At 42.5% G+C, this 13,867-nt stretch overlaps 1 protein-coding gene across 9 annotated transcripts in view; it reads right to left on the bottom strand.

Annotated features, from left to right (window-relative positions):
• Positions 1-13,502, bottom strand: part of Cit (citron rho-interacting serine/threonine kinase) — a 156,201-nt gene extending 142,699 nt beyond the window's left edge. For all 9 annotated transcript variants that reach the window (XM_047560000.1, XM_047560001.1, XM_047560003.1 and 6 more), the window contains exons 1-3: positions 13,434-13,502; positions 12,181-12,297; positions 7,703-7,844 (exon numbers count right to left, since the gene is read on the bottom strand). In XM_047560000.1, the coding sequence (XP_047415956.1) occupies positions 7,703-7,844; positions 12,181-12,276 (238 nt within the window). In that variant the 5' untranslated portion in view covers positions 12,277-12,297; positions 13,434-13,502. The remainder of the gene's footprint in view (positions 1-7,702; positions 7,845-12,180; positions 12,298-13,433) is intronic.
• Positions 13,503-13,867: the final 365 nt, after the last annotated feature.

The raw sequence follows: 13,867 nt of genomic DNA, 5'->3' as shown, positions 1-13,867 counted from the left end.
AACAGGCCCAAAAATGATAAGATCAAGTGACCATGGACTGAAACCTCTGAAATCAGGAGTCAAAATAAAATCTTTCCACCTTTAAGTTGACTTCCTCGGGTATTTTGAAATAGCAATGGAAAGTTGTCTGATACATTTTAACATGTGGCAGAGTTTTAAAAAGGGGACAGAGCTTAGCCTGAAGGACCAAATAGAGTTCTGAGATTTACCCTACAGGGCTAACATTGCCACACATCTGGACAGGCTTCCAACAATCTTTTGCTTAACAAAAGTCCAATCCCGCAGTCAGAGATCATCGAAGTATGCAGTATGGACTAAATGGATGGTGGTTTTGGAAATTCACGTACATTTATGAACACTCTTACACTAAGCTGAGACGTGGCTGTACGTGTAATGACTTTACTGACTTGTAAGAATGGAGGAGAACTGTGGTGACTGACCCAAAAACAGAATCCTGCATATTATGGAAAAACTGTATCATATACAGGGGTTACCCATCAAAAAAGGTGAGAGACACCCACAATCAAAATCATCCTAGGCTGGCAGTGTAGTTCAGCAGTAAGCCTTGGTTCAATCCCCAGCACTAAATAAATAAATAAATAAATAAATAAAAATCCTGGAGAATCCCAAAGGAAGCTGTCATGTGGAAGACCATGAGAATATATTGAAATTCCCCACAGATACTAGAATCCTCAAGAAACTAGAAGGGATGGCCATTCAGTGGTCAGGAATCAGATAAATTTAGGAGCAGTCGCCCTCCACATCCAGATATTCTGCATCTGCAGATTCAACCAATCTAAGGTTAAAAATATTTGGAAAAACCAAAAATTCCAGAAAGTTTCAAAAAGCAATAATTGAATTCGCTATGTACCAAGTACTACACTGAATCCATGCAAATGAAGTGGTGTGTAGACACTGTACTGGGTATCACAAAAAGATCTAGAGATAATTTAAAGAATACAAAGGATGTGCACAAGTTGTCACTTCATAAAAGGGACTTGAGCACAAGTTACTATGTCACTTCATATAAGGGACTTGAGCATCTAAGGAGTTTAGTATCTGCAGGTGGTCCGGGGACCAATTCTCCAAGGACACCACATTCTGGAGTCACACTCTACTCCATGAGTCATTCACACAATGAGAGGAGCAACAAAGAGACGGGCCATTTCATATCACTGTCGCTGAGTGGCATTTTGACTGATCAGTCAATACAGCTGTAATTATTATTACCCATCCCTTTGTTGCACGGGTGGAGGTGAATTCTTCAAGGCACAAATAGTGAACTCCACCATTTTGAGGGCTTCCTACCCACAGACCACACTCACTGCTTCCTGTCATGCTCAGTCTCTTGGGGATCCCCTTTGGTGGAGCCACATGAGTTCATTGTGATCACTGTAAAAAAATAAATCTAAAATACTCCATGGAGAATAAGGAAGAATACAATATGGAAGCAAAGTTGAGAGCTGCATGACATTTGCCTTTGGTCCTGACAACACTGTGCCAAGCTCTGTCTTCCTTCCCAGTCACTTTCCAAGTTTCTTTCATGTCAAGTATTTGAGTTTTGAATTACAATTCACCAAATAACGCTGACTTGCAAATTTCTGGGTTGAACCCAATGTCATCATTGCTTACTCAAGGCCAATCTCTCTTAATTTCCTACCAGGCCTTGAGCCCCAAAGTGGCTTATGGCATTGCCCAACTTAATAACTCTGAGTCTGCCACTAGAGACTGCCAGGCATCTCAATCACACAAGTAGACAAACTGCTTTGTAGGCAAAACTACCCCAACACTCTGAGAATTTAAAGAAACCATTCCGAATCTCCATGTTTTTACCCAGTCTTCTGGATGATCAAGGAGAAGAGGCAGGATGCTAAGATCAAGTTTATGACTATTTAAAAAAATGCACTTCATGATGTGTCTCATGATACCAGCTGCTTCTATGACCCAGAATCACATCAACCCTTCAGTCCTATATACTTTTTCAAAGTATTTGTGGTCCAGCACAGAATACTGAGATGACACTAAAGACCCAAAAAAGCACTAAATGCAAATGTAGTCAAGGTATGGCTTTGTCAGATAAACATTCAGACCGAGGGGGCAAAAGCCAACAGCACTGAGTCAATTGCTTCTCTTTTTTGAAACTCAGTAATCCAACATATCAATTTCTAGAAATCCGTCATTCACAAAAGCCACATACGTGTCCTCAGGGGAAAAGATACATATGAAGATGCTCATGGTAAGAAGAGTTGTCACAAAAATCATCAGAAACAACTAAAGGTCCATCAAGAGGGCAGTGGAAACAATCTAAAAGTTCACCCACACAGAGGAATATTAATTAAGTACATGTTGAAATGAATGACAGGTGTCAATCTATGTTAGAATGTATATTCCCACAGGAAATTCTTGTCTGTTTTGATCAGTGCTGCAACCCAGTACCTAACATAGCTAAGTGCTCAGTAAATATTTGTTGAGTAAATATATTGCTAAGGAAGGAAAGCTAGTGGCAAAACATTGTACACTTGTGATCTATGTGGTGTAAAATTAAACAAGTAATGTTAAAGCATGCATAAAGTGGGCTGACAAGTGCTAGAGTCGGTTGATTGGCACACAGGGATTCATACTATTCTGTTTGTAAATTTCCATAATCAATATTTTTAAAGCAGACACACACAAAAAATTGGAACATTATGCATGAAACTGTTGGCAGTGGTTATCTCGGACACATAAAGATTCTGAGTGATTTTTCTCACTACTATGTATGTGATGTGCTATGATCTAAATGTTTGTGTCCCCCCAAAATGCTGTGTTGAAACTTTTTTTGTGTGTGCCAGATACTTCGGATTGAACTCACAGGCACTTTACCAACATCCTCAGTCCTTTTTATTTTTTGAGACAGGGTCTTGCTCAATAGCTGAGGTTGGCCTTGAACTCAGAATCCTCCTGCCTCAGACTCCCAAGTCCCTGGGAAATGCAGGCATGTGCCCACATGCTGGCCCTGTGTTGCAACTTAATCCCAGGATGAGAGCATAGGTGAGCTTTGCAGAAGTGAGTGAGGCCTGAGGGCTTCATCCTCGTGAATGGAATTAGTGCTCTTAAGGAAGAGGCTGAAAGGACTGTATTTACCCTCCCTGCTACATAAGGACACAGCAGGAAGGGGACATCTTTGAAGCAGACTGAGGGCCCTCTTGATCAGACTTCCCAGTATGCAGAACTGTGAGCAATAATTTCCATTGCTTATAAGTTACCCCACCTTAACAGCCAAAGGATGAAGACATGATGTTTAACTTTTTATATTTAATTTTGTCTTGTGTTTCCAAGTGGAAAAAAAAGGTCTCAAAAGTTATCATGCATCCATAGATTCTACAGTTATGGAACATTCAGAAGGTTATTGCTATAGTGAATGTAACAAAAAAGGTACAGAATTTCAGCTACTTTCAAATCACCAAGAACAGTCTAACTGATTGTTATCAATACTTTTCTATATATGTTTTAATATCACATTTGCTGTTTTTTTTTTTTTAAACATCATGGTACTGTACTTAATGTTTGTCTCTTATTTTGTTCATTAGAAATATGTTCATTCGGTGGGGGAGGAACGGGGACTGAAATGGAGTGGTCAGATTTCATACATACATGTATGATTTTGATGGAATGAACCCAGCTACTATGTATAACTATAATGCTCTAATTTTTGAAAATATGCTCGTTTAGCAAGAATTTATTAAGCATCTAATATATGCCAGACATTGTTTTAGGCACAGGAGATAGACTGAAGAGTAAAGTCATGTGCCACATAACAACATTTTGGTCAACAAGGGATAGCATATGGGATGGAGGTCCAATAAGGTTACAGTGGAGCTGAAAGATTCCCGTTGCCTAGTAACATCATAGCCATCCTAACTTCATAGCACAATGCATTTCTTACGGGTTTGTGGTGATGTTGGTGTAAACAAAACTACTGAGCTGCCAGCCACATCAAAGTATAGTGTATGTAATTATGTACAGAGCATATTTGATAATGATAATAATTGACTATCTTACTAATTTATGTATATAACATACTATACTTTTATCATGATTTTAGAGTATACACCTTATATGGTAAGCATCTCATGCTTACTGTAGCTCACTTGTGTCAAGAGGTCACATCAATAGAGAGGATTCTGAATGTTCCCAAAACAAACAAACTGATAAATGTTCAAGGTGATGGATATACCAATTACCCTGATCTAATCATTATGTTAAAATAAGCATGTACCAAAATATTACACTATGTCTCAAATATGTACATGTCAATTAAAAAATTTAAAGGATGTGTTTTAAAATTATTTTTAAAAAGAGGTCAGCATCAAGTGATTGATGTATCTCATCCAGGTTTTGTAACTGCACTCTATTTCGCCCACCAATGACAAAACCACCTAAGGACACATTTCTCAGAACACAGTCCCATAGTTAAGTGACACATGACTATAATTAGGGAAGAAAAATATTCATTACTTGGTTCCCAGATGCTCCTTCCCTGTCCCCTCACCTCCACCCTGCACAAAATCAGGGGCATCTCTGCTGGAGGTGCCACTTCAGAGAGAGAGTCTCAGTTCCATTTCCACCTCAGCCCCCAAAGAAAATCTCATTCCTATGGGAAGACTCAAGAAATTGGCAGCAGCAACTGATGGACACCTCTCCACATGGAAAAGCAAAGCTTACGTTCCAAAACAGATACTTGAAAGGAAAAAAAAAAAAAAAAAAAGAAATCGTATTAATGTAATCACCTGACTTTAATCATGGCCTTTCACAGTCCTCCCTGGGGAAGCCAGTGAAACAGTCCCCAGCAAAAGAGTTCTGCCAGGAACAATGTGAATTCCCCTGAACCCAGTCCCAGATCACTGAATGGTTCCTGATGAGCAACTGCTTTTAAGAAACCAGGGGCAGGAGGAGGGGCCTGGAGATGGCTGGTCTTGGAATGCACTTTCCTTCCTCTCCCACTCCCCACTTGAGAAGGCAGAAGCATATTCAAATAAATACAAAATGATGAACAAATACCCCAGGTACATTTTAAAGGTACACAACGTATTAAATATTGTCGAGGTTGTTGATTATCATTGTTGGGTAACATACACTGTCCGTGATGAGCCAAGTAACATAAGCCAAGGCTGCCTATTAACTCATTCACAGCCCTATTAGATATACATCACCCACTTTCCACAGATGAGGAAACCGAGAACAGACAACATGTGTAAATACTGAAGGTTATTAGAGTGGACCCACTCAATTTTGCTTACTCGGCACCCCTAGTTCCTGTGGGTAACTGCACATCCCCATTCCATGAGGTTCTGGTAATCACCATGCCCTGACCACTTGAGGAATCCAGACAAGATGGACCACAATACTTCACCTCCTGACAGTCAAACGACCCAAAGCAGAGCCAGTTAAAATCTTACCTGGGACTGTGAAAATCTAAATAATGGAATAAAATCATTTGGGAAAGTGTAGAAGTCCATCACCAAAAATGATACCCGAAGAAGCACACCACTTGGATTCACATCCCTGTGCAGTGTGCTCACATGTGGAATCTGGTGGCCCTATGATCTGCTTCAAATAGTGTAACACAGCTGCTATAGTTTGGATCTGGAATGCCCCTCAAAGGCCCACAGAGTTAAAGGCTTGGCCCCCAGCTTGACACTACTGGGAGGTGGTGAAACTCACAGGCTATAGTTTCCTGACCCCTGATATATGAGCCCACATAGGGAGCCACATGGAGAGCAAAAGGCCACCTCCCTTTAAGATGTGGGGCCTAGTATGAGGTACCGCAGTCACCAAGGGCAAGCCCTTGAACGAGACAGTGAACCCCAACTCTTCCTCTCTCCTTTTTGTTCCTGGCCATGAGGTGAACAGGTTTCCTCCACCACACACTCCCACCATGATGTACTGCCTGGCCATAGCCCCAAAAGCAATGAGACCAACGAAACCTCCCAAACTATGAGCCAAAATAAACCTTCCCTTTTTTAAAGTTATCTCAGGTATTTTGTTATAGTGATAGAAAACTAACACAGTAGCCAGAGATCCCATGTCTATTCCAAGACTGAGCCTTCAGAAAGGCTGGAAGTTTCTACTTTTATGCTCTTAGAAACACTGAGCTGCCAAATGGAAGTGTGGTTGTCCTGCTGTAGACCACATACATCAGGGGTCAGTAAAGCCTCTTCTTAAAGGACCAGATAGTAAATAGCTTAGGCTCTGCAAGTCCTTTGAATTCTGTCCCAACTATTCAAATGCTGTTGAAGTGTGACAGTGGCCACAGGCAATACAGAAACAGGCAGGCATGGCAGTGTTCCAGTAGAGCTTTGTTTATAAATGTGCATCACAGGCTGTAGCTCCCTGACCCCTGATGTAGAGGCCACATAAGGGATTCGCATGGAGACTTCATGGGGATGGATAGAGAAAAAGAGAGATCTCATCTCAGAATCACAGCTGAGTCCAGCCTTCCAGCAGGGAGCCAAACACTCAGGGAGCCATCTTGAACATTCCAGCCCAGGAGAGCCCCAAATGACTGCAATCTTGGCCAATGTCTCACAGAGCAGAGGAATCTCCAGCTGAGTCCAATCAGCCACACACTCATGAGAGTAATACAATGACTGTTGTTTTAAGCCACTGAAGTTTAGAGTGGTAGGTAACACAGCAATGTTGTAAAAGGCAGTATTTCTCAAATTTGGCACTCTTGACTTTGGGGGCCAGGGAGTTCTGTGTTGTAGGGGTCTTCTTGTGCATTGTAGGATATTTAGCAGTATCTCTGACTCACCCATTAGCTCCTGGCGGTACCCTCCCCCACCCCCTAGTTACGACAATGAAAAGTGTCTCCAGATATTACCAAGAGAGCTGCAGGGTAAAATCACCACTGGTTGAAAACATTGGAATAAACTAAAAGAATATAAAACTGGGATAGCAGCAGCCACTGGGGCACCTCCCCACCACATGGAAACTGAGCAAAGTCTGAAACAGGGTGAAGGCAGGGCTGGTTTATGATTCTGAGAGGCCCTCGGCACTTTTGCCTTCATCAGTCCCTTCTCCATAAAAAAGAAATAAAATACAATTACATTTATGACTACAAATTACATTTTATGACTACATTCATATAAAGAATACAATCCAGGGAGCTAAAGGTATAGTTCATTGATAAAGTATGTCCTTAGTGTGCATAAGGCCCTGGGTTCAATCCCCAGCACACACACAAAAAATTTTAAATAAATAAAAAGCCATAATCCAGAATCATTATTCATTTTTTCTTACGATTTTAGATTAAATTAAGCTAGTTAAAACAAATTAAACTTAGTAAATACTATGAGCCCTAAGCACGGTGTCTACTATGGCTAATGGATAAGGTAGTCCAGAGTAAGTATAAGGATGGGACCTGGGGCCAGATGACATCATTCAAGTTCCTGGAACCAGTCTTGTTCGAAGCTTGACTCGTCTCTGGATTTGACAATTTCATGGTTAATACATTCAATCTTTGAATTGAGTTTCTGTCACTTGCAACCAAGAAACCTGACTTACCTGGTCTCCCCGCTACAACAAGAGGAACTGGGTCTGTCTTATTCAGACCAGTTTTTAACCCACTACCAACAACCACTATCTCATTCTGCCTTTGGCATTCTTGTAACATTCTATATCAGACAGTTTTTGAGAAAAAAAAAAAATTCCTCCAACTTACACTTCTGGACAAAGTTGCTCACATGCTTAATCTTCATCAGAGCAGGCTGACTGCATTCTTCAAAGAGAACAAAGAGGGCATCTAATATCCCTTCTCGGGAAAGAGGAGACATCTGCTGTTGAGTCATGAAGGGTGGTTTCCCCTAAAAACAGCAAACAGCAGATGGAGACACTGTCAATAATGAAAAGCTTTGATCAATAACATCCACACAGAGTAAATTACAAGCCACCAACTCAACTAACTGCTCACGACACTCTACCAGCACAATTTTGTGGCTTTGTTCTATAAAGCAGCACCAATTGACAGTCATGGTCACTTGCATGATTGCATTACCGTGGGTTTCTTTTGGTAGCACCTGGAAAGAAAAAAACCCACAAGCATATCACAGATAAGTAAGGGTCCTAAGGCTGGGGCTGTAGCTCAGTGGTAAAGCGCTTGCCTAGCATGTGTGAAGCACTGGGTTTGATCCTCAGCAACACATGAAAATAAATAAAGGTATTGTGTCCATCTACAACTAAAAATATTAAAAAAAAAAAAAAAGAAAGAAAAGAAAAAGAAAGAAAGGGTCCTAAACCAGGAATGGTGGCATGCATCTGTAATCCCAGCTACTTGGGAAGCTGAGGCAGGAGGACCATGTGTTCAAAGCCAGACTGGGCAATATAGCAAGATCCCATCTCAAAAACAGGATCCTGCAGCTGGGGTTGTGCTTCAGTGTGGAGCACTTGTCTAAAACACGTGACGTACTAGGTTCGCTCCTCGGCACCACATAAAATAAACAAATAAAATAAAGGCATTATGTCCATCTACAACTAAAAAAAATTGGGGGGAAAAAAAAAACAGGATGCTTCATTCTTAATGCCTGAGGCTCATGGGAACATTCATTCTGGACCTGCTTGTTCTGACCCTTTTCTGTGTCTGTACAATAGGAAACAACGACTGTCACTTCTTTCATGTGTGCCCAGAGTCTGTTGATACAAACTTCAATTTCCTTAATCCATTCAGAGTAGTTTAATTCATTCGGAGTAGTGTGTACAGAGTAACTGTAAGCCGAATTTATTCATGATCAGGAGGAACAGTTACAAACTGGCAGACTGTGTCTAGCCCACAGACATGTTTTGTTTGGCCTGTAGTGTTTAAAATAATTTGAATTATCTGCCAATATTTAAAAATCAGGGTATTTCTTTCTCTCTCTCTCTCTCTCTCTCTCTCTCTCTCTCACTCACACACACACACACACACACACACACACACACATGAAAATGGAATGCTTGGCTTCCCTCGAAACTGGAGGATCTACTGACTTTGCCCCACGCTCCTGCCTGGTGACACGGAGCTGGTGCTGCGTGACACTAGCCCTCCAGGCAGTGGATGTGCTCTGGAGTTCACTGCGGACCTGACCCCCAGTGCCTAGTCCCCAAAGGCAGTGTTATACTACCCATAAAATATAACTATTTTATCATTTACAGAGAAAAACGAAGAATCCTGGGCTGGACTACGGAGTAATGAAAGACTTCATGAATAAGAGAAGCCAGGTGAGGGAACACGGAGGCCCAGTGGGCAGCTAATGCCCAGACTCTCCAGTCGCAGATGTGACCCCAACTGATGTCACAGGGTGGAGTGAAACCACCTCACTGAGTCTAACCAGAGGTGCACCCACAGAATGCTGAGAAAAAGGAAGTCACCGTGGCTTTGAACTTTGTGAGGGGTTTGTCACACAGCACTGAACGAGATGAAGAGGCTGGCTGCATTTGAGTTCTTACTACAGAACTGGGAGATACTGAACTAAAAAAAAAAAAAAAGATAAAAGATTCTCTGGTCCTATCCCCACCCTCCTGAATTAAAATTTTCTACATCCTACCTTATAATCTCTTTTATAAAAGTCTTCCAGGAGATTCGGAGTTCAGTCAGGTTTGGGAAGCAGTGGGCCCCATATACCAGTAGTTGCCACTAACTCAGAAAGATAAGATCCTTTGTGTTCTTCTGTTCTTCAGTCAGTTTAGACAACTAGACCCGGGGTTCCCAAACGCAGAACTGACTCCTTCTAACAAGGTTTTCAACAGCCCATAATGAAATGAGAAGAGCAAACATCAGGTGACATCATTCATCAAGCTAAACACATTCAAATTTTAAAATGGTCCTTTATTCTGAGATGCTGCTCTTCCCCTCTTGGCGTTTCTTAAAATGCCCTTTCTGTAGAACATAAACAGACCAGAGGATAGCAGGCTTTTTTGTTTTTTCACATCCTTACTTGGCAAACCTAAGTCTGCCCAGCGATTTGTGGAACTTTCCTGGCTCTGGAAATCTGCCAACACGGGCTGAGAACAGGCTGGGAAGCAGGGTTGAGTAGGAGGAAAGAAGAAAAACTGAGAGCGTCTAGGGGACTCACCTGAATGGAAAACAAACTCGCTACTGCATCTAAACCTCAATAAACCAGCACAGTTCAAGAACATGGCACAGGTCAGATGCTGACTACGCTTGCAATAATGGCTTTCCTGGCAGGAGGGGGTCTTGCTATGTCTGGATGTGGTCTGTCCTCCAAGGGTCATGTGTTGTACGTAGGCTTGGTCCCCAGTGTGACCACATAAGAGAGATGAAGCTGTAAGAGATGAGGCCTAGTGGAAAGCGATTCAGTATCTTAGAAGGATTAATGCTTTTCTCACCCTCTGGAACTGTGAGAGCATGTTGCTATAAAAAGAGCAAGACTGGCCCTTCCTGAGTCTCTGGCTTCCTATCTTCTCCATGTAATCCCACCATTGTGACACCCTCCACCAGGAGCCCCTCACAAGAGCCAAGCGAAGTCCATGCTATACTCTTGAATATCCAGAACTGTGAGCTAAATAAGCCTTTTCTTTATAAATACCTTTCTTCAGGCATTATGCTATAGCAACAGAAAACAGACTGAGACATTCGGCATTAAAAAAAGATGAACTGAGGGTTTACTCACAATCTTTACTGATACAATGACATTAAAATATAAGATACAGTTAATAATACATGATACATTCTAGGAGCATGGCCCAGCGGTTGTGTGAGCAGCCTTTGGAATCAGATCCAAGATGGAGCCTGACTCTGCCACTAGAAGCTGCATGATCTTGGGTAAGTCCTTGCCTACCTCTATATTTATCTTCTGCTTTTTAAAGTGTAAATAAGAATAGTCCTTACCTCTGTTACAAGGTTGAAGTGAGATAATAAGGAAGATGTCAATAGCTACAGTTACTACAGTCATCACATTATAGGCCCTTAAATTATTTCATAATAAGTTGGAGACATGCTGAAGTAAAAATAAAAATAAAGGGCTTAAAAGTAACAGCCCTTCCACCATCTAAGATCAGAGACAGATCACACATTTGTGAAAAAATACCCCATGACTTAAAATGATAACAGGGATCAACCCACAGAACAACCTAATCTTCCAATTCTACTCTGATCTGTACAAACATTCCCCAACACTAATATTGTAGGGGGAAAAAGGTTAGCAAAAACATATTACTGGGCTGGGGTTGTGGCTCAGTGGTAGAGCACTTGCCTAGCATGTGTGAAGTACCAATTATGAATAAATAAATAAAGGTCCATCAATAACTTAAAATATTTAAAAAAAAATATGACTATTTATCATCATTTAGGTAACCACATACATGCCTAATTATAATTCTGTTAACAGACATGTCATGACTACAACTACACTATGCTACACTTGGGATTAACTGTAGTTACCATTTATAAAGGGCCTACCAAGAGCCAGCAAGGTGCTAAGTGCTCTATTCTTTTATTTAACCCTCACAAGAGCGCCGTGATTAGGTGCCAACTGTTTTAAAGAGCAAATCCAAAGAAGGTCATTGACCCGAAGAAACAAAGCTAGTAAGTGCTGGTAGCAGGATTCAAATCTAAAATCTTAACCACTGTCTGTTCTCTGAACTTGCGAATTCATAAGTCAAATAAGGATTCCTACTTCACCAGCATTCCATATATATCAGAAACAAAAGGATTAGAAATCTACTTGGAAATATCTTCATGACATTAAGTTTTAACACTTCTGGGAGGAAGGAAATGTTATATATCTTGAGAAGGATGGGAATTACACAGGTGTAATATTTATCAAAATCGGCTTTTCTTTTTAAATCTAAAAAGTAAACATCCCTCAAATGAAATAAGATTATACCTACAGAAATTTTGGTTATAAAAGAGAGAGAGAGAGAGAGAGTGCCTTTGTTCATTTGTTCTGCTTTCTTTAATAAAAGGATGAAGTTTAGAACAGAAGTGTGAGAAATGATAAAAAAAACATTTCCCAAGGGCAAGTTCAGTTCTCTACCCATTTGCACAGTGGATCCTTTTTCCAATACAATCAGTACATGGAAAATATCAGATAGGATTTCTCCTAAAATATCAACCTCAGTCCTATGAAAAAAAGCAAAGCTGAATGATAAGGAAGGTGCTGAGGCAATCACACAGGTGAGCACTGTTGGCAGGAAGCTTGTTACCTGGAAGAAGAGATTCAGCCTGGAGGCCCGGCTGGCAATGGGCTCAACGGTACCAGCATCCTGTGTATTCCGTGCTCCATACTTGAACTTCAGCATCTCCTCGCTGGTGCTGAAGGGCTATGGGAAAAGGTCAAGTGTGCAATGACATTTTGGGCAGGAAGAGCTTGAGAAATCCTCATCTCCCTCAAGCTCTCAGGGAGGGAAGGTGAAAATCACCCACTATCCCAGTTTTAGGAAGCTCAGTCTGGCCACAGGGAAGAAAAGCCAGATTTTACAACCTGTAACAGGAGGGGATACACCTCCCTGACATATGCTCTTACTTATAAATGTGTTAATTATCTGTCCCCCCCCCCCACTTCTTTGAATAAAAGATCAACAAAGGAAGGGATTTGTGTGCCCACATAGCCTAACAGATAGTGACTGAGAATAAATAGTTATTACATGAATAACTGAAATAAGCAAACTTGTATATGCAGGAAGGTGTAAGTGCTGGGGTTTTGTTTGTTTGTTTGCTTTAAATGTGCAAGGTAGGGGCTGGGGATGTTGCTCAGCTGGTAGAGTGCTTGCCTCCCAAGCACAAGGCCCTGGGTTCAATCCCCAGCACAGCAAAAAAAAAATGAGCAAGGTAAGGGCAATGAAGGTGGGAAAGTATGATCTGCATAAACTTCACTGAGAAGCTAACGTTCGAACGAAGACCTGAAGGCGGTGAGCAGCAAGCCTTGCTGTTATCCAGGGAAAGAAAGGTACAATATCCCTGGGACAGGAAACAGCCAGGGCAGTGGTCCTGAGGCAGGTCCTGGCCTCCTTCAACAATGGTAGGAAGGCCACTGGGGATGAGGCAGTGAGAGGGGGAAAGTATAAGATGATGAGGAATATGAAGACACTGGAACAGAGAGGGTAAGTAAATTGTTCAGGTCACACAGACAATGAGGAGCTGAAGACCCCACTAGAGAGAACAATTCAGTGAGGAATGCTGACAGGAAGCAGAGTGGAACATACACAGGACTGTGCCGTTTAAGAGAGGTTCAAGCCCCACTCCCCAGGCACCACGGGGAGATCCTGCGGCTCCCGTGGAGGGTGGGCGCGTGCACCGCCAGCCCGGGCACACCCTCCCGGCCCCCGGCAAGCCCTGGAAGTGGAACCACCGCCCTCCCCGCCGCAGGAGGGAAGCCGGAATGAGTGTGGGTGGAGGTGGTCCTTCCCCTGGCCTGACAGAGCCGGGTGGAGAATGGGGGTGGGGGGACCAGACTCACGCTCAGCCGACCCCGCAAGCCTGCGCTCTGCTCCGCCCCGCGCCTCCCGCCGCCGCGTTTGAACCCGGGGAACGGCGCAGGCGGGGCTCCGCCGTGCCTTGACCAATCATCGCGCGAAATCCTATGATAGACAGAGCCGTCTCAACCAGGCCACGCCCAAGTCCTTAAAGGGACGGAGGAAGTCGAAAGAAGAGCCAATCAAATTGCTTCTTCCTTTGACTTGCGACCAATAGGAAAAGGGGAAGGGCAAACCCGGCAGGGCAGGTCTTGGAAGTTTGAAATTGGCGGTTACGCAGGTTGTAGTGTTAGGGACGCTTGTGTTTGTCCAGGATCCCTTGGGAGGTCGCTAGGGAGGGCGCTGTCTTTCTTCTCTCTCATGGCCACCTGTGGGGAGGAAGGCCCCTCTCCTGGACTTTTTGTCCTACACACAGGGC

The sequence above is a fragment of the Sciurus carolinensis genome, chromosome 8 (assembly GCF_902686445.1).
Source record: "Sciurus carolinensis chromosome 8, mSciCar1.2, whole genome shotgun sequence".
Taxonomy (NCBI): domain Eukaryota; kingdom Metazoa; phylum Chordata; class Mammalia; order Rodentia; family Sciuridae; genus Sciurus; species Sciurus carolinensis.
Note: the sequence above shows the minus strand (reverse complement) of the source record. Positions and strands in the feature narration are given on the sequence as shown.